We start from the raw sequence: 25,953 nt of genomic DNA, 5'->3' as shown, positions 1-25,953 counted from the left end.
GCGCGCGCGAGGCAGGCACGGAGAGGGAGAGAGCGCGCGCGAGGCAGGCACGGAGAGGGAGAGAGCGCGCGCGAGGCAGGCACGGAGAGGGAGAGAGCGCGCGCGAGGCAGGCACGGAGAGGGAGAGAGCGCGCGCGAGGCAGGCACGGAGAGGGAGAGAGCGCGCGCGAGGCAGGCACGGAGAGGGAGAGAGCGCGCGCGAGGCAGGCACGGAGAGGGAGAGAGCGCGCGCGAGGCAGGCACGGAGAGGGAGAGAGCGCGCGCGAGGCAGGCACGGAGAGGGAGAGAGCGCGCGCGAGGCAGGCACGGAGAGGGAGAGAGCGCGCGCGAGGCAGGCACGGAGAGGGAGAGAGCGCGCGCGAGGCAGGCACGGAGAGGGAGAGAGCGCGCGCGAGGCAGGCACGGAGAGGGAGAGAGCGCGCGCGAGACAGGCACGGAGAGGGAGAGAGCGCGCGCGAGACAGGCACGGAGAGGGAGAGAGCGCGCGCGAGACAGGCACGGAGAGGGAGAGAGCGCGCGCGAGACAGGCACGGAGAGGGAGAGAGCGCGCGCGAGACAGGCACGGAGAGGGAGAGAGCGCGCGCGAGACAGGCACGGAGAGGGAGAGAGCGCGCGCGAGACAGGCACGGAGAGGGAGAGAGCGCGCGCGAGACAGGCACGGAGAGGGAGAGAGCGCGCGCGAGACAGGCACGGAGAGGGAGAGAGCGCGCGCGAGACAGGCACGGAGAGGGAGAGAGCGCGCGCGAGACAGGCACGGAGAGGGAGAGAGCGCGCGCGAGACAGGCACGGAGAGGGAGAGAGCGCGCGCGAGACAGGCACGGAGAGGGAGAGAGCGCGCGCGAGACAGGCACGGAGAGGGAGAGAGCGCGCGCGAGACAGGCACGGAGAGGGAGAGAGCGCGCGCGAGACAGGCACGGAGAGGGAGAGAGCGCGCGCGAGACAGGCACGGAGAGGGAGAGAGCGCGCGCGAGACAGGCACGGAGAGGGAGAGAGCGCGCGCGAGACAGGCACGGAGAGGGAGAGAGCGCGCGCGAGACAGGCACGGAGAGGGAGAGAGCGCGCGCGAGACAGGCACGGAGAGGGAGAGAGCGCGCGCGAGACAGGCACGGAGAGGGAGAGAGCGCGCGCGAGACAGGCACGAGAGGAGAGAGCGCGCGCGAGACAGGCAGAGCGAGAGAGCGCGCGCGAGACAGGCAGAGCGAGAGAGCGCGCGCGAGACAGGCAGAGCGAGAGAGCGCGCGCGAGACAGGCAGAGCGAGAGAGCGCGCGCGAGACAGGCAGAGCGAGAGAGCGAGCGCGAGACAGGCAGAGCGAGAGAGCGAGCGCGAGACAGGCAGAGCGAGAGAGCGAGCGCGAGACAGGCAGAGCGAGAGAGAGCGAGCGCGAGACAGGCAGAGCGAGAGAGAGCGAGCGCGAGACAGGCAGAGCGAGAGAGAGCGAGCGCGAGACAGGCAGAGCGAGAGAGAGCGAGCGCGAGACAGGCAGAGCGAGAGAGAGCGAGCGCGAGACAGGCAGAGCGAGAGAGAGCGAGCGCGAGACAGGCAGAGCGAGAGAGAGCGAGCGCGAGACAGGCAGAGCGAGAGAGAGCGAGCGCGAGACAGGCAGAGCGAGAGAGAGCGAGCGCGAGACAGGCAGAGCGAGAGAGAGCGAGCGCGAGACAGGCAGAGCGAGAGAGAGCGAGCGCGAGACAGGCAGAGCGAGAGAGAGCGAGCGCGAGACAGGCAGAGCGAGAGAGAGCGAGCGCGAGACAGGCAGAGCGAGAGAGAGCGAGCGCGAGACAGGCAGAGCGAGAGAGAGCGAGCGCGAGACAGGCAGAGCGAGAGAGAGCGAGCGCGAGACAGGCAGAGCGAGAGAGAGCGAGCGCGAGACAGGCAGAGCGAGAGAGAGCGAGCGCGAGACAGGCAGAGCGAGAGAGAGCGAGCGCGAGACAGGCAGAGCGAGAGAGAGCGAGCGCGAGACAGGCAGAGCGAGAGAGAGCGAGCGCGAGACAGGCAGAGCGAGAGAGAGCGAGCGCGAGACAGGCAGAGCGAGAGAGAGCGAGCGCGAGACAGGCAGAGCGAGAGAGAGCGAGCGCGAGACAGGCAGAGCGAGAGAGAGCGAGCGCGAGACAGGCAGAGCGAGAGAGAGCGAGCGCGAGACAGGCAGAGCGAGAGAGAGCGAGCGCGAGACAGGCAGAGCGAGAGAGAGCGAGCGCGAGACAGGCAGAGCGAGAGAGAGCGAGCGCGAGACAGGCAGAGCGAGAGAGAGCGAGCGCGAGACAGGCAGAGCGAGAGAGAGCGAGCGCGAGACAGGCAGAGCGAGAGAGAGCGAGCGCGAGACAGGCAGAGCGAGAGAGAGCGAGCGCGAGACAGGCAGAGCGAGAGAGAGCGAGCGCGAGACAGGCAGAGCGAGAGAGAGCGAGCGCGAGACAGGCAGAGCGAGAGAGAGCGAGCGCGAGACAGGCAGAGCGAGAGAGAGCGAGCGCGAGACAGGCAGCCGGAGAGAGCGAGCGCGAGACAGGCAGCCGGAGAGAGCGAGCGCGAGACAGGCAGCCGGAGAGAGAGAGCGCGAGACAGACAGCCGGAGAGAGAGAGCGCGAGACAGACAGCCGGAGAGAGAGAGCGCGAGACAGACAGCCGGAGAGAGAGAGCGCGAGACAGACAGCCGGAGAGAGAGAGCGCGAGACAGACAGCCGGAGAGAGAGAGCGCGAGACAGACAGCCGGAGAGAGAGAGCGCGAGACAGACAGCCGGAGAGAGAGAGCGCGAGACAGACAGACGGAGAGAGAGAGCGACAGAGAGAGAGAGCGAGACAGACAGACGGAGAGAGCGAGACAGACAGACGGAGAGAGCGAGGGATGGACGGAGGGAGCGAGGGACGGACGGAGGGAGCGAGGGACGGACGGAGAGAGCGAGGGACGGACGGAGAGCGCGAGGGACAGACACAGAGAGCGAGGGACAGACACAGAGAGCGAGGGACAGACACAGAGAGAACGAGGGACAGACACAGAGAGCGAGGGACAGACAGAGAGAGCGAGGGACAGACAGAGAGAGCGAGGGACAGACAGAGAGAGCGAGGGACAGACAGAGAGAGCGAGGGACAGACAGAGAGAGCGAGGGACAGACAGAGAGAGCGAGGGACAGACAGAGTGCGTGAGAGACAGAGTGCGTGAGAGACAGAGTGCGTGAGTGAGTGAGAGACAGACAGAGAGTGTGAGTGAGTGAGAGAATGACAGAGTGAGTGAGTGAGTGACAGAGTGAGTGAGAGACAGTGAGTGAGAGAGAGACACACACTGAGGTGTGAAAGAGAGAAGACAGAGAGTTAGACAGACACACACAGCAGAATTTTCCATGCCCATTAGCATCGGGCACCATGGCAAGCGTAAGCAGATAACATGGTGGAAAGGCCTAAAATCGGTTTATTAACATCATGAAACCAGTTTGATACAGTTCACAGTGTCCGTCAATGGTAGGCCGCATTTACCAGCGCCACAAATCAGGAACTTCATTTTAATACATCTGCATATGATTATAAGCCTTACTCGCCGGAATCATCCCCCGCACTGGATCATCTGAGCACAACTGAACACAAGCGACATGCATTTGGAGAGCTGCACTTCACTCATGACTTTGAGGCTTGTTTGCCTACCTTGCTTCGGGCAACATTTTGCAGTTATCAGCACCAGACTCCACAGGCTGCACCACATCACTTTTAGGGGGGGCTCATGGGCAGGTGTCTACTTATAAGATGGGGCATGAGGCGGGAATGGCTTTTCAATGGCTGCAGGGCTATGGTTTTCTTAGGGAAAGGGGAGTGGTGTCAGGCAAGGGAAGAGGTTTCAGGGTGAGGGCTGTACTGGGGAAGTGGGGTATCCCAGCAAATAACGGTCATACGGACTTGAAATGTCAACTCTGTTTTGCTTTCCCAGCTGCTGTCAGAACTGCTGAGTTTTTCCAGCATTTTCTGTTTTTGTTTGAGGTATGCCAGGGTGTGTTGGGGACACTTGCTAATCCATGCAAGTGGCCTCAAGAGGGCGAGGGTTGAGGAGGCTGTTTCCAGAGGAGATGAGGCCAGATGGAGATGTGAGGCTGTGTGAGAGAGAGTGTATGATGATGTCGCTTGAGCTGGCGGTGAGTGAGATGCCAGTGAATGTGTGATGGGCTTGTGAGTGAGAGAGTTTACAGTGAAGAGATCATTCATCCTCTTTCTGCACTGGATGGTGAACCTCTTCTGCGCAGTGTTGGCACTGACCACCTCTGCCACTCACAGAAGCTGGTGCGGTAAGACTGGTGGGCCTCCTGCAGCCAGAGCAGGAGTAGTGGACATTGCGGCGGGCTCCAATGGTGCCCAGAAGGGGTCCCGGGGGGCATCACTGTATCAGGAGGCTATAGTCTTCTGGTTTATGGGGCCAAGTCTTCTCTGCAGCAATTCTGGGCTGGAAGCACTGAGAGGCGTGTGCCTGGCTGCACTTGAAATCTGGCGCCCAGTGTGAGGAAGCAGCGAGGTGAGGGCGTGGCGGGTGAATCGGAGGCAGCCCGCCAGCGAAACTGTGTTTCCCGGGAATGCATGATTAATGAGGCCGGATTGGGATGATACAGCGTGAAAAGTTGCCAGCCGGTAAAACATTCTTTTCCCACCCACTACCACACAGTGCAAATCTGGGATGATTCCGCCCACAGAGAGCCCGAGCGAGAGAGCAAGAGCGAGTGTGCGAGGAAGGTTGGGTGGCAGAGAAAATGAGGGTTTGGGAGGCAGAATGAATGCGGGGAATGGTCAGGAGGTAGGGTGAGTGGGGGAGGTCAAGAGGTGGGGGTAAGCGGGGAGGAAAGAAAGTCTTTAAAGTTGTTTTTCAGCCAAGTGAAATGCAAAGATATAGTAAATGTTGGATTCATTTTAACATGGAACCATCAAGCCTGACTCAGTCTGTACAGGAAAATTGTGGTCAAAATATCCAAGGTGAGGTATGATCTCATTTTATTTCTGCAATTGAAATCAATACCTATTTGTCTGAAATGACAGTGATGGATTTCTTCCTTAATTTATTTTTCATAAAACTGAAGGCAGTAGCTTGGTGTGCAAAGCACGAACAGATAGTAGTCACTGGTACAAAGATGCAAGAGCCACATCACATTTTGAAATTTCGGTGGGGAGGGGCAGGGGAGGGCGGACAGAGGTGGGTGTTGGGAAATCTATAAGCACTACATTGTAAATGAAATCAATTTTAAACAACTTTAATTTGCTGCCCTTCCCAGTACTGATTAGTTTACAATGTCCTCCCTTGTTAGTGACATGATGCAACCAAGGTTTACACAATTATCTGGCAGTAAAACATAAGTACCTTACGACTGGAGCTCACTTAACTATTTAACTCATCATTTCCAGCACTACGTAGCCAGCAGCTTTTGCTATTTTCTACCTCTATCGGCACACCATAGCATAAATAGCCTCCTTTGTGAATTCTGATTTGGTTACACTTTTGCCAATGTCGACCCAATTGAAACTAAATGTTCCAGTTCTGCTTTTTTTTAAAAAAAGTATACCACCATTAAATCCAAAGATTGCTGTATCATGAAACCAGGTTTCGGGGGGTTGTGGGTTGAGGTTACACGCTGATCAGCCATAATCTTATTGAATGGTGGGACTGGCTCAAAGGGCCGAGTGGCCTACTCCTGCTCATAAATTCACATGTTCATAAAAATGGAATATTATCAATGATCAATAATTAATCTGCATGCCCAGAAATGACAGTAAACATAAAATAGTACAGCACTGGGAGGCCAAAGCAAAATACTGCAAGATTCTGGAAATCTAAAATGAAACTAGGAATGCGGTAAGTACTCAGCAGGTCATGCAGCACCTGTGGAGAGAAACAGAGTTAATGTTCAGTATCTGTTTTTAATTATAAAACGAGGCCATTCAGCCCACAGAGTCTGTGCGGCTCTTTTGCAGAGCATTCCAATCCCTCTGCTCTTCCCTCATGAAAAGGAGTCAGATGAGCAAATTTGTATGTAAATTTCAGAGAAAGAAAAGAAATAACGGAGCACTAATGAGGAAAATTCAGTCAGCTTAATATAGACTGGGGAAAACAGGGTAAAAGGCATGGACAATGAAGAATTCCTAAAAAGTGTACAAGGATGAAAGCATAAATAAAAATAGAAAATACTGGAAACACTCAGCAGGTCAGCAGTATTTTGCTTTTGTAAGGGTGGTAGCAGTGCTGGATCTAGTTCTGAGGAATGAAGTCGGGCAAGTGGTAGATCCCTTCTCAAGAATCACTGAAATTGTCTCTTTTGGTTTGGTAATCAGTGAAGAACATTTGGCTCACAGTGATCTTGGTGTAGTTATGCAAGGGACAAAATAAAATCAAGGGTGAAAACACCTAACGGGGAGAGAGACTAGTGATTTTTGAGAAGAGGTCAAACAAAGAAAAAAAAAGATCGGCCAAAAAAACCTTCAAAGGAGCAATCAGGTCTTCAAGCCAGAGATCGTCCAGGTACAAACCAAGCATTTTCCTAGGAGGAGAGGTGGAGTATCCAAAGTAGGAGCTCCCTGATGACAAAAGAAATGGAGGCTATAATAAAACAGAAAATGAAGCTTTATGACAAATGTCAGGTACTGGACACAGAAGGAAAACAGGTAGAATATAGAGAGGGTGGGGAAATTGGAAAGGGATACAAGAAGGGCAAAGGGAGAGTAAGGGAAAAGATTAGTTGGCAAGATAAAAGGGAACACAAAAATATTTTATAAACATAAAAGCTAAAAGGGTAGTTAAAAGGAAGGTACTGACAAGGGATAAAAAAATGAAATCTTGTGGAAGCAGAAGGCATGAATGAGGTACTCAATGACTGCATTGCATCTGTCTTCACAATGTCAGAGTGGAGAAGGGGAGAATAGAGATATTGGATAGAATAAAAATAGAAAGGAGGTGCTAAATAGGTTGAATCAGCTAATAAGTCACCCAGCCCAAATGGTCTGCATTCTAGGTTGTTGAGGGAAGCAAGGGTGGAGGATAGCAGAAGCTCTGATCACAGTCTTTCAACCTACCTCAGATATAGGAGTGGTGCGAGAGGACTGGAGAATTGCAAATGTTACAAAAAGGCGAGAGGGATTAACCTGCTGGCTACAGGCCAATCAGTCTAACATCAGAAGTGAGAAAACTCAGAGATAATACTGGTGGTGGGCAGGCACCAACATTGGCAGCCTGCTTGCCATACTTAAATAAGTAATCAAGGGTTGCTTGGGTTTGTTAACAAGCCAATTGACCCCGATAATACACTTCCCATGCCATAAGATGGTTGCCATGGGCAGTCAAGTGGTTGTGGGCAGGATGTTTTTCAACAAAGAATTTTCAAAGGGCGGAAAGGGGGAGGGGTATTGTCAGGGGCTGCCCTTTGCAGATTGGGTGCTGGCCCCCCCCCCTCCTCCTAACTGCTTGCTCCATTAAACACAACACCCTCTCCCACTCCGCCCAGCCCCCTGCCCCCCCCCGCCTCCCTGCTAAGATCCTGGACTTACCTGCCTCTGGGACCCATTGGGCCTTCTTTTCCTTCCTGGTTGCAGTCCAGTCAGCACCCAGTAATGCATTCTTAGCACTGTCGGGACTGGTGGAGCTGCTGGCCAAATCGGATTGGCCGGCATCTCCCGAGGGTGGGACTTCCTCCCCACTAGGGTGCATAAGTCCCACACTTCCTCTATTTAGCCTGCCCGCAGTGCGTTATGTCCGCAGGATGGGCTTGCATGGAATGGGTTGGCTCATCCTTTGATAGTTGGAAAAGTAGATGTCAGGGCACTGATTAAACAGCCATTCAAAACAAAAAAGCACAGTTACAACAAAGTTATCATCTCAAGAATTTATCGGGATAATTTTGTGCTATAAAATCAGTGTTTGATTTATAAATTCATTTGCAGTAAACTGTTTTTATTACCATTTTTCAACTGTTGTCTCAAGCTCAGAAGAACGATCTCTCACTTAAACCCCTTGGCTTAATCTCCAGTTACTTATTACACTGTTAGCCTCAGTCAAAAGCAAAGTTCTGCATAATTTGGAAGATTAACTGAACAACCCTTTTCCTCGTCAAGTAAAAAAATTCTCTCAATATTTATCTTTATCGCTTCCAAAATCGGTCCATTACCTAGTAATTGCAAAATTAGTAGATCTTGAAGCCAGATGAAATTGAGTTAGAGCACACCTGACTCTTTAACATACGAACTACGAATTTGGAACAGGAGTAGGCCATTCAGCCCTTCAAGCCCGCTCCACCATTCAATAAGATCATGGCTGATCTGATTTTGGCGTCAACTCTGCATCCTGCTTACCCCCGATAATGTTTGACTCCCTTGTTAGTCAAGAATTTATCTACCTGTGCCTTAAAAACATTCAATGACCCTGCCTCCACTGCTCTCCGGGAAAGAGGGTTCGAAAGACTCACGGCCCTCTGAGGGAAAAGATTTCTTAAGCAAAATGTTTGGAGGCAATTTATTTTAGAAGGAAAGATTAACCAGCCCTTCTGAAATATTTACCAGAACAAAGACAGATTTTGCCCTTAACAAAATGTGTGTTCAATTTCACACATTGGTCTAACATTACCTATCACTGGCCCTCTATCCAGCTCTTCTTGTCCCACCCCACCTTAAACCAGCTTATATTTCACCCCTTTTCTATTTTTCCTTAGTTCTGTTGAAGAGTCATCTGGACTTGAAACGTTAACTGTGTTCCTCTCCACAGATGCTGCCAGACCTGCTGAGTTTTTCCAGGTATTTTTGTTTTTGTTTTGGATTTCCAGCATCCGCAGTTTTTTGCTTTTACCAATTGAAATAAGACTGTGCGGAGATTTGAATTCAGGTTCTTCTGTTTACTAGATAGGCCCTTTAATCAATTAAGAGAAAATAAACCTGTTTAGCTCCAGCTGTGTTACAAAGGTGACGCTGCTGCTATCTCTTGACACACGTGTGTATCACAGAATGCTAGGATGTTCGTTAATCCAGCAATTTTCTATGCAGTGAGTTGTAAATTTGAACCTCACATGGATTCTGTCAGGTGGAAAGAAAGAACTGTTCCACAGCAAAGAACAGGATGATGGACTGAGCCGCCCTGAATTGCTTTTATTGGCACCCAATTACAGAACTCCACTGGGGGAACAGTTGAAAACATATTAATTATTTTGTAGGGGAAAGTAGTACATGGGGTCCTGGTAGTACAGAACTTGAATATTGTTGAAAAGAAGGATATGTTGCCGAACATGTTCCTGAGAGCTTGAGGGGCCTATAGCTCCCTGCTGCTTTCTCCATGGCAATGCCTCAGCCAGTCAGAGTCAACTTGCCAATCAATCAGCACCCTTTTCTCCTGTAGTATAAATTGTTGTCATTGTTTGAAATTTGGCATTTTTGTGTTTGTCCTGAGCAGTGCAAGATGAAAAGCTTCGGCAACAAGTCTCTCTTCACAGCACTACACAGTCTGTAAAAGGGAAGAGAAAATTCAATATAGTGGCAATTAAAACCTCACCTTTACATTTTCCTAGAGCACTGCCACTATTCAAACCAAATTCTACTGTCTCAAAGAACAATTGGACTTAGGGAATGAAGAATCTTCTTCTATGCCCTCTTCTGGTCGGTCTAAGTAATACAGAATGCAATTCTTCCAAAACAAACTTGTGCTCTTACTTCACAGGACAATAAAGCCATTAAAAATCACCTTCAGATTCCAGACTGCTTATGCAAGACAGAAAGTAAAATCTCATGCATCTTTTTTTGAATCACAAGCATTACAAGGTAATTTTATGCAAAATGACAAACCTGATTTTCCCCAAATTCTAAGAGATATTAATTAGAACTTTTAAACCTCCATAGCACCTCAGCCCATACCATAAATGTTTAGCCAAAAATGATTGTAAATTATAATTTAGAGCTCGTAATACATCTGTAGTATTAATAGCATAGTAAAAACATAGTAAGCCTTCAAAATATTTTATTTTTCCATAAGTTTCTTGTTGGAAAAAGAACACAATTATATTGCTGGAAAGGTCATTACGTAGTAATCAGAAGGAAGCTTCTTAGCTTATTTTAATAAAATCCATTTGATGACAATTCCTGCAAAATTATAAGTCAAGTATTCTTATTTATAATGGGCAATATTAACATACAAATCAGTCAGTTTGGGTGAGGGGCGGGGGGTTTGCAATATATAGGCAACTGAGCAACAAGACAGAGTTAATTTCTGGAACTTGAATTCAACACCAAGTTAATAACAAATTGAGGTGTTTTCCTCTTCTATGTGTTTGATTCATTTACCCTTTTAATCTTGGATATTTTTGGTATGTTTCACACTACTTTCGAAGATGAGCCCCTTGCTCCTTGTGCCTTTAAGTGCATTTGCATTTGTCTTGATACCTATCTAGGTAACATATCTTATTGCAGGCAGAAAAGAAGCATAGAACCTCTTCTAGACAATAATTCAACTACTGATCCCATTCATGACCTTGATGGAATTCTCCTGGTCTTTGAAAACTGCAGGGCAATATTAACACTGGAGTGTATGATATGCTTTAATGACAAACAAGTCCATTAACTAGTAAGTGAACAAGCAAATGATAGTAGAAGTGTAGCACTTAGCATAGTTGCTACATAATGCTTTGTACAGTGGGATATAATAGTTCAGTTCGTGCTAAAACTATGACTATAATTACTTTCATCATGAAAAGCTTTTTTATTACTTCCCTCATCAACCACAGATGTTGTCTAGCTATCCCCTCTTCTGAAGGTCAGACACTGACATTAACAAATCACACAGCAAACCTGTATGTAAAGTGGGTGGCCCAACACCTACATTTATACAAACTATCTGGAGAGAAACTTAGTCATTGCAATCTTATGTTGATTTACACTAAGACGTGATTCTGAATGAATGAAATTGCATTTCAATTTCCTCTGCAGCATGACAGAGTCATCAGTAGAATTGAAAGAAAAACTCCATTGTTGTCACAATTCTTATTGATAATTTCAGAAGATCCTGTCTGAATCAGTCCATCCCAAATTGAACCAATAAAGTTGTACAGGGAAAAAAGAAGAAGGGGCCATGATAATGGCATGCATTTATAAAGCACATTCAATGTGGAAAGCTTAAGTGCTGGGACAATAAGGAGGCTGCCCAGGAGAGCATTTGGCTTAACTGAACCTGGAAAAAAATTAAGTAGGGACAGAGATGCATGATGTTAGCAGTGGGAGTAATCTTTGTGATGGAGCGGATATACAGTGGGACACTGATCTCCAGTGTCATCCAAAACACAAGGTTACAGACAGTGTTTCAGCCCAACCCAGTGGCCAGGAAGCAGACAACGCCAGTAGCAAAGGCTGGAGATAGTGCCAGGAGTCAAAGATGATGGCTTCAGTCTTATCAATGCTTTTCTGGAGAAAGTTAGAGCTCTTCCAAGATATCAGGTAATTAGTATGACAGCACAGAGGCAGTGGAGGGGTAATATGAGATCTGCAGATAATGTTGCCAAGGGATGAGGAAGTTGAAGAAGCGGAGGATGAATTCCTGGGAAACTCTGGAGCTGAATACGTGGGACAGGAAAAGGGAAGAAGGGATTTGCTAGAGGTTCTGTCTCTAATTGGATTCATAAGAAACCAAGCAAAAAAGTGCAACAGAGCTAAACAAAGAAGATCGTGTCAAAGGCTTAGAGAGTTTGTTGAGGGGTAATGCACAAAGAATGATGTTCAACATTTTGACTATGGCCAGTTCAGTACAATGGGAGGGGAAGAAGCCAGACTGGAGGAAAGATTGGCATGGAGCTCATTTGGCAACTCAGTCAAGGACCTTGTGAATATAGTGAATTTTAGCTAGGACAGCCAGTTTGAAAGTGGCTTTCTTTAAGGGCGTTGAACAAGGGGATGTTGATGATGGTTTTGACATGGAGGGAACAGAGCCTAAAGTGAGGGATTAATTTACAATATCAGCTAGCGTGGGGGCCAGAATTTAAGTGGGAGTAGGATCAAGAGAACAGGAGCACATTTCATGGGCAGGATAAGTTTGGCATGGGTGAGAGGGAATTAGGAAACAAATTAGAGAGATGGAGGTTCAGAAGGAAGATGAGGAGGTTGGTTTGGTGGCCGAGGGAAATTATCACGAGGTAGCTGAATGGATGGACTTCATCCCGCTGATGAAAAAATCCATCAGTTCCTTGCACTTGTCATTAGAGGCAAGAGTGGAGGGGGCAGAGAGAGAGGTTAAGGAGATGGTTGGAGTAGAGAAATGCAGACTGAGATTATGTTTGCCTTCAGGATGAAACCAAGTCACAAATTGCAGATAAATTTGCCACTAATTTGTCAATTCCCTCAGAATGTAAAGGGGGATATACAGTAAGAGAAATTGTGATGGTTATCCTAGTGCAGCAAAGTTATACCTTGTGGTTGAAGCATATTTGCAGGAAGGTTTATTTGCCGCATTTAATTCAGATACCGCTAAATGCAGAGGGAAGAAATACATTCCCATTACTATAATTATGAAAAGGTCAAAAAAGAATAAAACTGGGTGGAGCATCCAACCTCGACCTAGGCACTGGACATGACTAAAGCACATCCACCAAGTCAACCCTGCAAAGCTCTCCTCACTAACATATGATCCTGATTCGTATGTTCATATACCATTATGCCAGGAGATCAACCCTGGTTCAACGAGTGCAGAAGAGTACATCAGCAGCAGCACCAGGCATACCTAAAAATGAGATGCCAATCTGGTTTTATGCATGCTAAACAGTGGAAGCAGCATGCTACAGACAGAGCTATGTGATGCCACAACCAATGATCAGATCAAAACTCTGCAGTTCTTCCTCAGTTGCGAATCGTAGTGGAGAATTAAACAATTAATGGGAGGAACAGCTTCATGATCATTTGTATCCTTAAAAGATGGCAGAGAGCAGCCCATCAGTGCAAATGACAGGGCTAAAGCGTTTGCAACCACCTTCAGCCAAAAGTGCTGGATGGATAATACACCTCATGATCCCCACCGTCAGATGTGAATCTTCAACACTGATTCACTTCATGTGACCAAGAAATGGCTGAAGGCACTGAATAAAGCAAAGGTTATGGGTGCTGACAACACTCAGCTGTTATACTGAAAACTTGTGCTCCAGAATTAGCCATGCCTCTACCAAGATATTCTAGTACAGCTACAATACTGATTTCTACCCACATGGAAAATTGCCCACGAATGTCTTGTTCACAAATGGCAGGATAAATAGAATCTGGCAATTACCACTCAATCAATTTACTCTCAATCACTAGCGAAATAATGGAAGGTGCCATCAACAATGCTAATAATCGATTCAAACTGATGCCCAGCTTAGGTTCCACCAGGGGCCAATCAGCCCCTGATCTCATTACAGCCTTAGTCCAAATACAACCAGAACCAGAAGCAAGAGTAGACCATTTGTCCCTTGAGACGGCTCCGCCATTCAATAAGATCATGGCTGATCTGATTGTGGCCTCAACTCCGCTTTCTTGTCTGTCCCCCCAATAACCTTTGACTCCCTTGCTGATCAAAAATACCGACTAAAGAGCTAAATTCCAGAGGGGAGTAATTGGACTTGACATCAAGGCAGCATTTGACTAAGTGCGGCATCAAGGAGTCCTGGCAAAATTTAATTCAATGGGAATCGGGTGAAAAATTCAGTTCCAAGGTATCACTGCAGGCTTTCCTCAGGGTAGTGTCCTAGACCCAACCATCTTCAGCTGCTTCATCAATGGCCTTCCCTCCAACATAGGGTCAGAAGTTTGCTAATGATTGCACAATGCTCAGCACCATTTGCGACTCTCATATACTGAAGCAGTCCATGTCCATAATACAGCAAGACTGGACAACATTCAGGGTTAGGCTGATAACTGGCAAGTGATATTTGCACCATACAAGTGCCAGGAAAAGACCATCTAACCGCCTCCTGTTGACTTTTAATGGAATGACCATCACTAAATCCCTCAGTATCAACATTCTAGTGGGTGGAGGAGGTGCAGTGGGGTTCACCATCAACCATAAATTTTGCTGGAACAGCCAGTAAATACTGTCGTTACAAGAGCAGGACAGAGGCTGGGTATTCTCACCTCCTAACTCCCCAAAGCCTGTTTACCATCTACAAAGCAGATATCAGAAGTGCGATGGAATATCAAAGAATACTCTTCATTTGTCTGGATGAATGGCTCCAAAAACAAATCAAGAAGCTTGACATCACCAAAGAAACAGCCAGTTTGACTGGAAAGCCATCCACCACCTTAAATATTCACTCCCTCCACTGCCAGTACACTGTGGCTGCAGTGTATGCCATATACAAGATACACTGCAACAACTCACTAAGCCTCCTTTGATACACATCCCAAAACCATGACTTCTACTGCCTAGAAGTAGGAAGGCAGCAGGCATGAGAACAGCACCAACTCCCAAGTTCTTTTCCAAGTTGCATATAGTCCTGTCTTGGAAATATATCACTACTCCTTCAACGTCACTGGGTCAAAATCATAGAACACCTTCTGTTAGGCTTCACCTCACTGACATATTTGTGTAATTAATAAGGCTTAATTTATTAAATTGTACTGTACATAAGCTTTGTGATAAAAAGCCTTAATTTATATGTATTATTAGAATGTTAAGAAGTCTTTAAGTTGGCATCTCTAAATGCCAAAATACTGTAATGTAGCTTTCAGAATGATCATGTGGAATTACAGCTGGGCACATTTAAACTCCAGCGAGTCTAGCATGCCCAGTAAAGAGAAGCCAAAACTGGGATGCTGCTTTACTAAAAGCTTGAGGGCTACAATTGTAAATAAAGGGTACAAGCTAAGATAAAAGCAAAGAACTGCGGATGCTGGAAATCCAAAACAAAAACAAGAATACCTGGAAAAACGCAGCAGGTCTGGCAGCATTGGTGGAGAGGAGCACAGTTGACATTTTGAGTCCTCATGACCCTTCAACAGAACTAAGTAAAATTAGGAAAGGGGTGAAATATAAGCTGGTTTGGAGGGGGGGGGCGTTGGGACAAGAAGATCTAGGTAAAGAGCCAGTGATAGGTGGAGATAACCAAAAGATGTCACAGACAAAAAGGACAAAGAGGTGTTGAAGGTGGTGATATTATCTAAAGGAATGTGCTAATTAAGGGTAGAAAACAGGACAAGGTACAGATAGCCCTTCTTTAGACAATATCACCACCTTCAACACCTCTTTGTGCTTTTGTCTGTGACATCTTTTGGTTATCTCCACCTATCACTGGCTCTCTATCCAGCTCTTCTTGCCCCACCGCACCCCCCCACCCCTTAAACCAGCTCATATTTCACCCCTTTTCTACTTTTACTTAGTTCTGTTGAAGGGTACAAGCTAAGGTTAGGTTGTTATTGGGAATCCAGAAGCACTCTTCTCATTGGTCAAGAATTGCAAATATTTGGTTAGAAATTTATAGCTCTGTTGACATGGATGGACATACCTAAACATTGCTCAAACTACCTGCAAAGATACCAGATCTTTAAAAGATCTTTGCATTTGCTAAGGGATAGCATTCATCACAGAACAGTTGCTGGGGTGTCATTTGTCAGGAGAGTCTAAGTTAGGAGTGGGCACTTGCTAGGGAATTAACATTTGTGTAGGACATTGCTAGTTGACTGGTAATTGACTAGGCTGGGGGTTGTCGTAAGATCCCAGAAGTGACTAAAATAATTGCCACAGGTTGAGGAGAGCCATAAGTATTCAGCATAGAGATCAATATTAGGATCCAGTATTAGGGCTAAAGTAATTGCTGTAAGAGAGTGTGAAAGTTCTTTAACAAAAATTAATCTCCAGCAGGGAAAGAGAACAAACACTCAGCAGCAGCTGTGAAGTGTGTAGCTTGAGAGAGAAACATTCAGCAGGCAGCTGTGACGAGTGCAGCATCAAGAGTTGAGGTGGACTGAAAGCTTTAGCAGTTAAGGTAGATTGGGAAGCTGTAGGTTGAAAAAGGATTCACTAGTGTGGAAGTCTTTAGGCTGCAAAAGAGTTAAGTTGACTAAGTTGAAATATCGCAGGACATTGTGAGTCAAGAAACCAGGTTCAAAGCATTAAGGAAAGAAGATCCACAGAATGACAGCCAACACATGCTGAACTTATGCATCGTGCCATGCCTCAACTAGTGAAATGTTAATTACTAATATTTGTTTTTCAATAAATCTTGTTAGTTTGCATTCTAAATTAGCAATTATCTTTTTCACCAATAAAGTTATTCTTCAACAAGAATTTTCTTACTCTGGGTTAGAGTCCGGATCCTTACACCTTCCCTGTAGCTACACCACAAGGACTGCAGTGGTTCAGAAAATGACAGCTCACTCTCACCTTCTCAAAGGCAATTAGGGGTGGGCAATAAATACTGGCCTAGCCAGCGACACCCACATCCCATAAACGATGATTGGTCAGCAGCTGAAATAGAAAAGACTGCTTAATATTTCAAGTGGAACCCTTTGTCTCAGCATCTTGATGAGAGGAAAGGCTGCAGAAAGTCTTTGTAAAGCAAATCATATTTTTTGAATTGCAAGAGGAATCACCATGTTTAATTTTGATTTTACCTAGTTATTTCAAGTCACTAAAATAAATACTGCCTATTTAATATGAAGTAAGCGTTTCTTATGAAACATTTTAAGGTGTTAATAGAATTTCAACTGCCTCATCCAGAAAGTAGAGCAATAATCGATTTGTGGTTTAGCAGAATTTATTACAGAACAAATGAAGGTGACCCACATGAGATTCAGAGTATTATGTAAAAATGTAAGATATGTTCATCAATTTGGGAAAGCTGGGTTTCTACAGCAGGATCTAATTGCACTGGAAGGTGATGTATAAAAGCATGGAGGTTAAATGCTTTTTTTAAGGCAGCATATAATGATCTGACTTCATTGTACTAAATGACTGATGTACAGACCAAATAACATTTCTTCTCTAATGGCTATAAGCTTGGAACAAAATAACCTGCTGTTAGTCACATATTTGAAATAAATTCAACTTAAAGAATGCATTTCAGTTCAGTTTAGTTTCACTAAAAGAATAACATTTCAAGTCATCAAAAGGTACTGTGTAAAATTGCTCAACCATTACATCTATTAATTTGTACATTAGGACTGCTGTGACCTAGTGAAAATGACTGCCCATTTCTGGAAATGCATGATTTGACTTCCATCAGCTCAGTCCTACTTGGTGCAACACTGAGGCAAACAGGAAAAACCCAGTCCTAGTCTCAAAACAACTACCTGAATTTACTTAGCACTTTTCATGTCGAAGAGCATCCTACTGCATTTCACTGATCGAAAATCACAGCGATTAAAAGTAGCCATGAATAGATATAGAGGAGAAACTGGGTAAGGACACCAGATGAGGGTTTGAAACAGCCTGAATTTAAGCAATAAAGAAGTCTTTGTCAGCTTAGTCCACCTTAGCTGAAATGCTGTGAGTGTAAGGCACAATTGCACTATAATTTTCTTGGGCTGGGACAAAGCAAGAGCATGAGACGGGGGTAAACATCAGTTACAGTTACTACTTCTAGCTTCTGCATGACGTGTGTGGATATCGGATAAGGACAGAATCGAATACGCCATCAATCCTTCCTCCATAGCCTGCACTGTAGAACAGATTGTTCACACTCACTGCTGAAGTTAACATATGGATGAATACTTCAATTGATTACTGGAGACAAGCCAACACCTGTTGAACTCTAGCCTAGCATGAGTCACTGTTTTCACAGAGGCAAAAACAAGGAAGAAAACAAAGGGAAGAGATATTCCTATTTGCCCTAAACAATGATTGGCCCTTAATAACTTGATTTAATTACAATAATTTAATCCTGTGGAATGAAACAACAAACACAATTATAAATACTTTTCCATCACCCTTAATTTTCCTCATCACTTCTTTTGAAAAGTAATTATTTTCAACCTAACACTTATGTCCCTAAAATTCAACTTCTCATAAGCTTTGCTAGATACCAAGCCTGAAAGGTTTATCTTCCTGCCCATCTGAGAAATGCCTCAGGATATGCAAATACAAGGTCAGAAGTCAGGATATTTCCTGATGATTGAACAGTGGTCAGAACCATTCATAACTCTCAGATGATAAGGCATGCCATGCCCACGTGCAGCAAGACCTGGACAACATTCAGGTTTGGGCTGGTAAGGCAGCAAGCAAAATTCATGCCACGTAAGTGCCAGGCAATGACCACCTCCAATGAGAGGGAATCTAATCATCTCCATTGTTGACATTCAACAACATTATCATTGCTGAATGCCCCACTATCAATATCCTAGGGGGTTACCTTTGATCAGAAATTAAACTGGACCAGCCATATAAATACCGTGGCTACAAGAGCAGGTCAGAGGCTAGGAATTCAGTAGTGAGTGACTCATCTCCCGAATTCCTAAAGCCTGTTCACCATCTACAAAAGCCCAAGTCAGGAGTGTAATGGAATACTCACCACTTGCCTGGATGAGTGCAGCTCCAACAACATTCAAGAAGCTCAGCACCATCCAAGACAAAGCAGCTCGCTTCACCGGCACCCCATCCACCACCTTAAACATTCACTACCAAAGCAAAGTGGCAGCAGTGTGTACCAGCTACAAGATACAGTGCAGGAACTCCCCAAGGCTCATGCAAGAGCACCTTCCAAATCTGCAACCTTTACCACCTAGAAGAGTAAAAAGCACCAGATACATGGCAACACCACCAAGATCCACTGCAAATCAAACATCATCATCACTTGGAATTATATTTCCGTTCCTTCACTGTTGTTAGATCAAAATCCCCCTAACTAACAGCACTGTGGATGTACCTATAACTACACAATACATAGACTGCAACAGTTCAAAAGAGTAGCTTACCACCACTTGCTCCAGGGCAATTATTGATGGGTAACAGATGTTGGTCTTTTCGGAGATGCTCACATCCCGGGAACAAATAAAAAATACACTAATGAAACTAGGGTGCACATTCAAGCCACATACCACAATAATCTTTGTGCAAGCTATTCAAAGTCACAGAATTGTACTGCTTTAGGGTGTAAGAGCAACTGAAGCTATCCATCCTTTACTCCACTGTAGAGGTTTTCAGGTTAGTCCATTCATGCAAGGCAGTTATGTCTGTAATATTTCTTCCAAATGTACTGTTTGCAATGCATTGTGTTTGATTACAACAACAGTTAACACTACAAAATGTTACTGAACTACAACCATAGTTTATGAAAACAATTTTCTGTCACACAATGAATACTAAATCAATTGATCATTTTTTCAAGATACACAACATATGTATACGTGCAAATATAAACACAAATTTTGAAAACTTTAAAGAGTACCCTGACCAGAAATAATCTTAAAATACAGCAGCTAAATAAACAAAATTCTTTTGTTTGTAGTTCAATTTTTTTAAAATCTTGGATTGTTGATATCAACTAAATTGTTTGGGAGGAATTTCAACACACCATCGTGGGGAATTAACATGCACATTTCAAATAGCAGAGTAAATGAAGGAGCACCGGTTAATTTATATATTAATGTAAATGGCTCTCAAAATTCAGCTCACTTTCTCCCAAATACTCCTAAGAATTACTGCAACAGCCATCTTTTAAAATCAGAAGAAGCAAAAACAGAACACATACATTTTTGCTTTGTAATAATTCCACTTAACGATGATATAAAATGACAGAGGGTCAACACATGGAGGACTTGTTTATTCATCAACAAGAGATTAGAACATGACATAAAAAAGAAAAATTAGACTCACCTTTCACAAGTGCAGCTGATCATGAGAGATAAAATATTATATATGATGTATGTAAAAATTACTGCTGTAATAGTGCCTCTGGGAATAGAATAGCTGGGGTTCTTTAAATCACCTGAAAGTGACATCAAGGCAAGGATTTACAGCTTCAGTTAACTTCTTTTGTAACCCAAACTTTATTGAATTTTTCATAATGCATAGAAAATGGACATTTGCAACCAATATTGTTTAATAAATGATTTTGCAACAAAAGTGCCACTATAGATTCAGCACCATAATAAACATTGTAGTATATACTGAGAACACAAAATCCTTACAAACTACTGTGCAATAAATCTTGTTGATACCATGCTGTATGGATTACAAGGCACTTAGAATTTTTTGTCAATGTATCAGCTAACAGTTCAACAACATAGAACAGAAACCTATTTTCCAAAATCTTCAAAATTCAAAGTAACAATTTAATTGATATGCACACAATATACAATTAACAAATTTATGGATACACTTTACATGCAAATATTTGTTTGGGCCTTACCTGACATATTGGATCCAGCCATAATGCCAGTACATCCATTGAACATAACCGCAAATACAGCAGCAAAATTCATCATCTTGCCAGTTGTGTAATCTTCTACGTAGTCAGCTGCAGAAAGAAATGGAGGTGAGAAAAATTGAATTTTTTTTTAAAAAAAGATCCAGTCCAAAGAAAAATTATTCAAACTAATTGGAATTTATGGTGGGTGGAAAAAAGGGCTGCTTCTGCTTTTCCCTCCTTTGCAGCCTTGCCTCACACATTAGGCATGGCATTAGCCATGGGAGACAGGGTTGTAGAGGTAACATCACTAGACTAGTAATTTAAGAGGCCCAGGCTAATACTCTGGGGGCACGGATTCAAATCCCAGTAATGGTGATGGTAAAACTACCATTACCATTGAAAAGCCCATCTGGTTCACTAATGTCCTTTAGCAGAAAGAAATCTGCCATTCTTACCTTGTCTGGCTTACATGTGACTTCAGACCCACAGCAATGTGGTTGACTCTCAATTACCTTCTGAAATGGCCCAGCAAGCCACTCAGTTCAAGGGCAGTTAGAGATGGGCCACAAATGCTGGCCTTGTAATACCCATATGAAAGAATAAAGTGAAAATAGAAAGGATGGTGCCATTTGTGCCAGTGCTTCCTGTTTAAGAAATTGCCCCAATTACATATAAAGTGGTTTCAGAACAAAGACATCAAGTTCACCCAGGACTGGGCTGACAGCAAATTTGAATGAATTTGCACCTACAAATTTTGCATTAAGTGACCAATATAGGCAGATAGTTCTTGAATACGCTCAGAGACCCTAACACAGAGCAGCACTGGTCTAGTAGCAATTCATGACTTCATACTCTGAATAAGGCTTATGAGCATAACATGGACACGCTTGAGAAAAAATAGGAGAAAATCCAATCAACTTGTTTTAGCTTTTATGCAGCTCCCATTACACCCATGTGAGTTAGCTGATCTATAAACATCAATGTTCAGAAAACAAAGCACCAATTTATTACTCTTTGGGAAAGGTTTTGGGACTGTTTGCTCTGAAAAAAAGAACTTTGATCACCAGAAATTCTCATGTTCAAAAACTAATTTGGTTTTGAGGAAAAAATACTCTTTACATCGTGAAATGAAGAAAACAGTCGTTTGGTGGTGCAGGACTTGAATATGGCCAAAAAGAGAGACATGTTGCTAACACTTTTCTTCTTGCATTCATCAGCTAATAGCTAGACTAACAACAAATTTAAGATAATCCAGTCAAATTTGTAACATGGCTCATTTACGCTTCCTAGAGTGACATACATTAATATGCAGGAGCCTGTTCTCTGCAAACAAAAGGAATATGTTCAAGCCTTGCACCTTTTTTGAATTACCCAGGAGCTTGGGGAGCCTATATCCCTCCGTTGCTTTCTCCAAGGTAATGCTTCAGCCAATCAATCAGCACCCTTTTGCTCTGAAGTATAAATTGTTGTGATTGTTTGAAATTTGGTATTCTTGTATTTGTCCTGATTAATGCAAGACTAAAAGCTTTGGTAACATGTCTCTCTTTTCAGTAATATACTGAAGGAAAGTTTAAAGTTATCTTCTGCATCCATGGCAACAGGTCAGCATGGATTAATTATCTTCAGCAATTTGACCGAATACATTAAGAGTTGAGACATAAATTCTGATTAATCATTTTAACTATAAATTAGGATAAATGCAAATAAGTAGCGACAAAACTCTGTTGCTCTAATACTTTTCAGTCTATGTGCATTTTGACTAAAGTTACATTACTACAGTACTTATTTTTAGGATTAACTTACGTGGAAGATTACTCTTCAGAGTTGACAGTTTAAATCCAGTGAATGAAGCCTCTGAGGTGTTCCCCAAGGACATTGTAATGTTAATTGATTTTGGCGACACTGCAAAAAAGCTGATGAATATCGTGCCAAGCACCAGGATAACAATAAGGAAGATTATGAAGGAGGCTTTTGCATAGATGTCAGCTCCAACCAGGCACACAAGAAGGCAGAGGAGAAGAACGACTGTGCCATAGAGAAGTTCATACCAGTAGGACTGAGGAAGCACTTGAGTGCTGCTTGTGGTTTGCCCTGCAAAAAGACAGAGATTCAATTGGCAATATACTACTTATAGCCTATTTCTTGTAAAATCTGAGCTGTATTTTAATTTGTGTGTCATGGACAACTGCAGACAGCCACCAAGTGACATTAAAGATTTTATTGTCTCAATCAATATCATAGCTGTTTCTCTGTAAATCTGAATATCATGTCAGCAGAAACACACAACTCTCAAGTTATTGCTGCCACTTGCTGTCATTGCTGTGTGGGTGGGTGAGTGGGTGAGTGGAGGGGGACCATAGACTTCACACTTCTGTCTAGGAAGAAGTTATTGGTCTTGCCAGCATGTAAACAATGGAGTGGCAAGATGTGGGTTTGCATTCATATCCATCACTGAGTTTATCTCGCCAATTCCAATGCAGGAATGACTCAAAAATAAATTTCTGGTTCTTCCCCACAGCAGAAAGAAAAGCAAACAGGGAAATCATAGGGCATTCCTCTTTATATTTAGAAGCCATGTTTGTGAAATCTCTCCTGAGTGATTAGTTTGTCTGAAGTGTACCGGGTACTAGCAGACCAGTATTCTGAAGCACCTGACTGTGGAAATACAAGTTTTGCTGCAATTTAGCTATCATACTGTAAGAATTATCAATCACAATTGATTTACAACTGGACTGCCAAACTTATAACTCCCTGGCCTTTACTCCTGCAATCCCCACAACAGGTATGGAATTTTTAATTTGTTCAACAATTCCCTTAACTCCACCTCTAGTGTCTCAACCTCAGTCAACTCTCTCTCTCACACGTGGTCATTCTGCCTGGTAGGATCCCCACCTTTGCTTCCCGCAAGTCAAAGAGCACAAACTTGACTCTATTTGGTGCACTCCCTGCTTAGGCATTCAGTGCCAGATCTGGCTGAAACACATCAAAGCTTACCAGACCTTGCCAAAAAGCACCCTGCCAAAACCAGCTACTATTCTAGGATAATTTGAGTGCAAAAAAACATTTCTTCTCTCCAATGATAACCAGTTCCTTAAATCTCTCAGATGCCCTCTCCATCTTTAGAATAACTGTGAAGAGCTCATTGACTTCTTCCTCACAAATGTAACACCTCCCAGATCAAGATAGATCATCCAATCCATTTAGGTTTTTGAAAATATTACCTCTACTGTAACTGAACAGTTTTGAAATAACTTTTCAGCACAATACAAAATGGACCCATATATTTAGGAATAGCCAATGGGAAACTGGTTTGCCTGCTCCACCTGATTTGTGGTTCATTCACTGAGTTGTGGTTTTAGTATAAGCAAAGAACAGAGGACATTAAATCCTTACCCTGTTACACCAATTTATTAATTAATCCTCATTTTCCAGCGTATTCTTCGCCAAATAACAATGTAATAGTGGGAATAACCAGCCCCTAATTAAAAGTGTATTAAGCTTAACAAAAATGCAAAATTCAAAATAGAATTTGGACAATTGATTTAAAATTGTGTGCTTACCTGTTGGTGGAAATCCAAAAATGTCAACTATAGACTCAACAAGTCCCAAGACATAGAGAGCACTCCCACATATGTTTGCAAAGAAGAACATGATTCCAATGCTGCCTCCAAATTCTGGACCCAATGCTCGACTGATCATATCTGACCACGAGCATCTGTCAAGGAAAAACTGATAAACTTTATTCATAATCCACATAATTTACATCATTGCACACAAACAATGCATTATAAAAGCCATGTGCAGTATAAAACAAGTGCACATGAACTTTTCCAAATTAATTTTGAATCTTCACAAGATTAGTGGTCATCTATGAACATCAAAATGTAACTATTTAGGTGTCAGTAAGAGAATTCTGGATGTAGGCAAGCAAAATGCAAAAATGTGAGCTCACGATATGTTATGGAGAAACAAGTGTCGTAACATTGCAAGTTAGAAACCTGATTAAGTCTGCTATATCACATTTTGTGATGGAAAATGGTTAGGAAATAAGCTCTCTTTTTTTATATACATACTTCTAATTTAAATGATTCATTTTTAGAGTAATAATAGAAATTTACCACAGTTTTCTGGTATAAAACTGGGCTGTGAATTTTACTGAAATGGTGATATTGGTGATGCATGCCATTAGGCCACTATGCTCCTCAAGCCTCCAGTGGTGAATTCGCACCACAATTTGCGGTGACCATAGCAGTTGATTGGGAATGGCACCGCCAATGTCTGATACATATCCAAAATACAGGCGCCTAACACAGAACACAGAGATAGGTTATTTAATGTTTCCATTAAAGTAAATGACTTAAACAAGTAGTGTAGGTTTTTCTATTTCCATATTTTTAAATTAATTAGCATAAGTGAAGGTAGGTTTTTTTCTTAGTTTGTAATTCATTGGCCCCGATTTTGCTCCTAGCAGAAAATATACAGCATGAACTGTTCATAACACTTACAATTCTCCACAGACTTTCTATGGGACTTTATATGGGAACTTTAAATCGGAGAGCCAAAATGGCCCACCACAGGGGATCTTGGACCTTTGTGAACAAGGCAAGTAACTGTGCATCTCCTAAACAATCAGTTAAATAAATGCTAATGAGCAGTGCAGATTCTGAACCAGGAAATGTCAGTTAGAATATCGAATTCAATGTCAAATCAGGCACAGAAAGCAAAAGGGAGAGGGGGAAAGAAAGATGGAAGTGAGAGAGAGATTAAAAAGAGATAGAAAGAAAGAAAGTCCAAATTTTAAATTTGAAATCTCAAACAACAATTACTGACATCTTAAGAATAATACTCTGCAGTTGTAAAAGTTAATTTTCAATGTTAGAGAGGTTGTTTGGCATTAAAGGAGACTTACCACAGTTAAAAATTTACTTCACTGGAATAGACAAGCCCTAACTTTTTCTACCAAGCTTAATGAATATCTATCACACAAGTACAGCAACTTCACACACTTCCATATGTTCCAATGTTGCATCTGGTATAGTTAAGTTTCTGGAGGAACAGAGCAACTGTAGTAACATCTGGCCCATTCACTTGTTCATCATTGTTAAAAATCCAGGTGTCTGGTTAACTTCATTTTTGACAGTCTTTTTCAGCAAGTGACTGCTTGTTTTATTTTAGACAAAGTTATGACACTAAAGTAAGGCTGGTTTGATAAAGACTGACGCAGTTATATCCTTACACATGCAATGCACAGTTCCATATAATACCCATTTCTTTCACTCCCATTCTACCCAAACAGGGTTGTGGTATTGACTTGACTTGGGTTGTTCAAGATGCTTTATTGACTGAATGATGAGTTAAATTATTGACAAACTGCAATACTGGCATATCAAATACATTTAATAAAATTGTTTCCAACTGATATTTAGATAAACTAGAAAGAAAGGAGATTATTCTAATCTACACTAAATTAAGTCAAGAACTCCTTGTACCTCCTATTGCTAGGCATGTTTTCAAATAAATCAGTAAAATTCCTTGATATCCAAAGTAGCCAGGTTGTTCCAAAGTAGCTATGTTTGAGTATAATGCTTCCAACATTTCAGGCCCAGGGAATTTTATTTACAGTGAACCTCATGCAAACTGTGAAAACATGTTGATGGATTGAACACTTCACT

The 25,953-nt window shown here is 43.7% G+C and overlaps 1 protein-coding gene across 1 annotated transcript in view; it reads right to left on the bottom strand.

Moving 5' to 3' along the window:
• Positions 1-25,953, bottom strand: part of zgc:153039 (uncharacterized protein LOC767698 homolog) — a 96,450-nt gene that overhangs the window by 61,139 nt on the left and 9,358 nt on the right. Inside the window, exons 3-6 of the mRNA XM_041208605.1 lie at positions 23,842-23,982; positions 22,085-22,372; positions 20,282-20,389; positions 19,747-19,858 (exon numbers count right to left, since the gene is read on the bottom strand). Of these exons, the coding sequence (XP_041064539.1) occupies positions 19,747-19,858; positions 20,282-20,389; positions 22,085-22,372; positions 23,842-23,982 (649 nt within the window). The remainder of the gene's footprint in view (positions 1-19,746; positions 19,859-20,281; positions 20,390-22,084; positions 22,373-23,841; positions 23,983-25,953) is intronic.

The sequence above is a fragment of the Carcharodon carcharias genome, chromosome 2 (assembly GCF_017639515.1).
Source record: "Carcharodon carcharias isolate sCarCar2 chromosome 2, sCarCar2.pri, whole genome shotgun sequence".
NCBI lineage: Eukaryota > Metazoa > Chordata > Chondrichthyes > Lamniformes > Lamnidae > Carcharodon > Carcharodon carcharias.
Note: the sequence above shows the minus strand (reverse complement) of the source record. Positions and strands in the feature narration are given on the sequence as shown.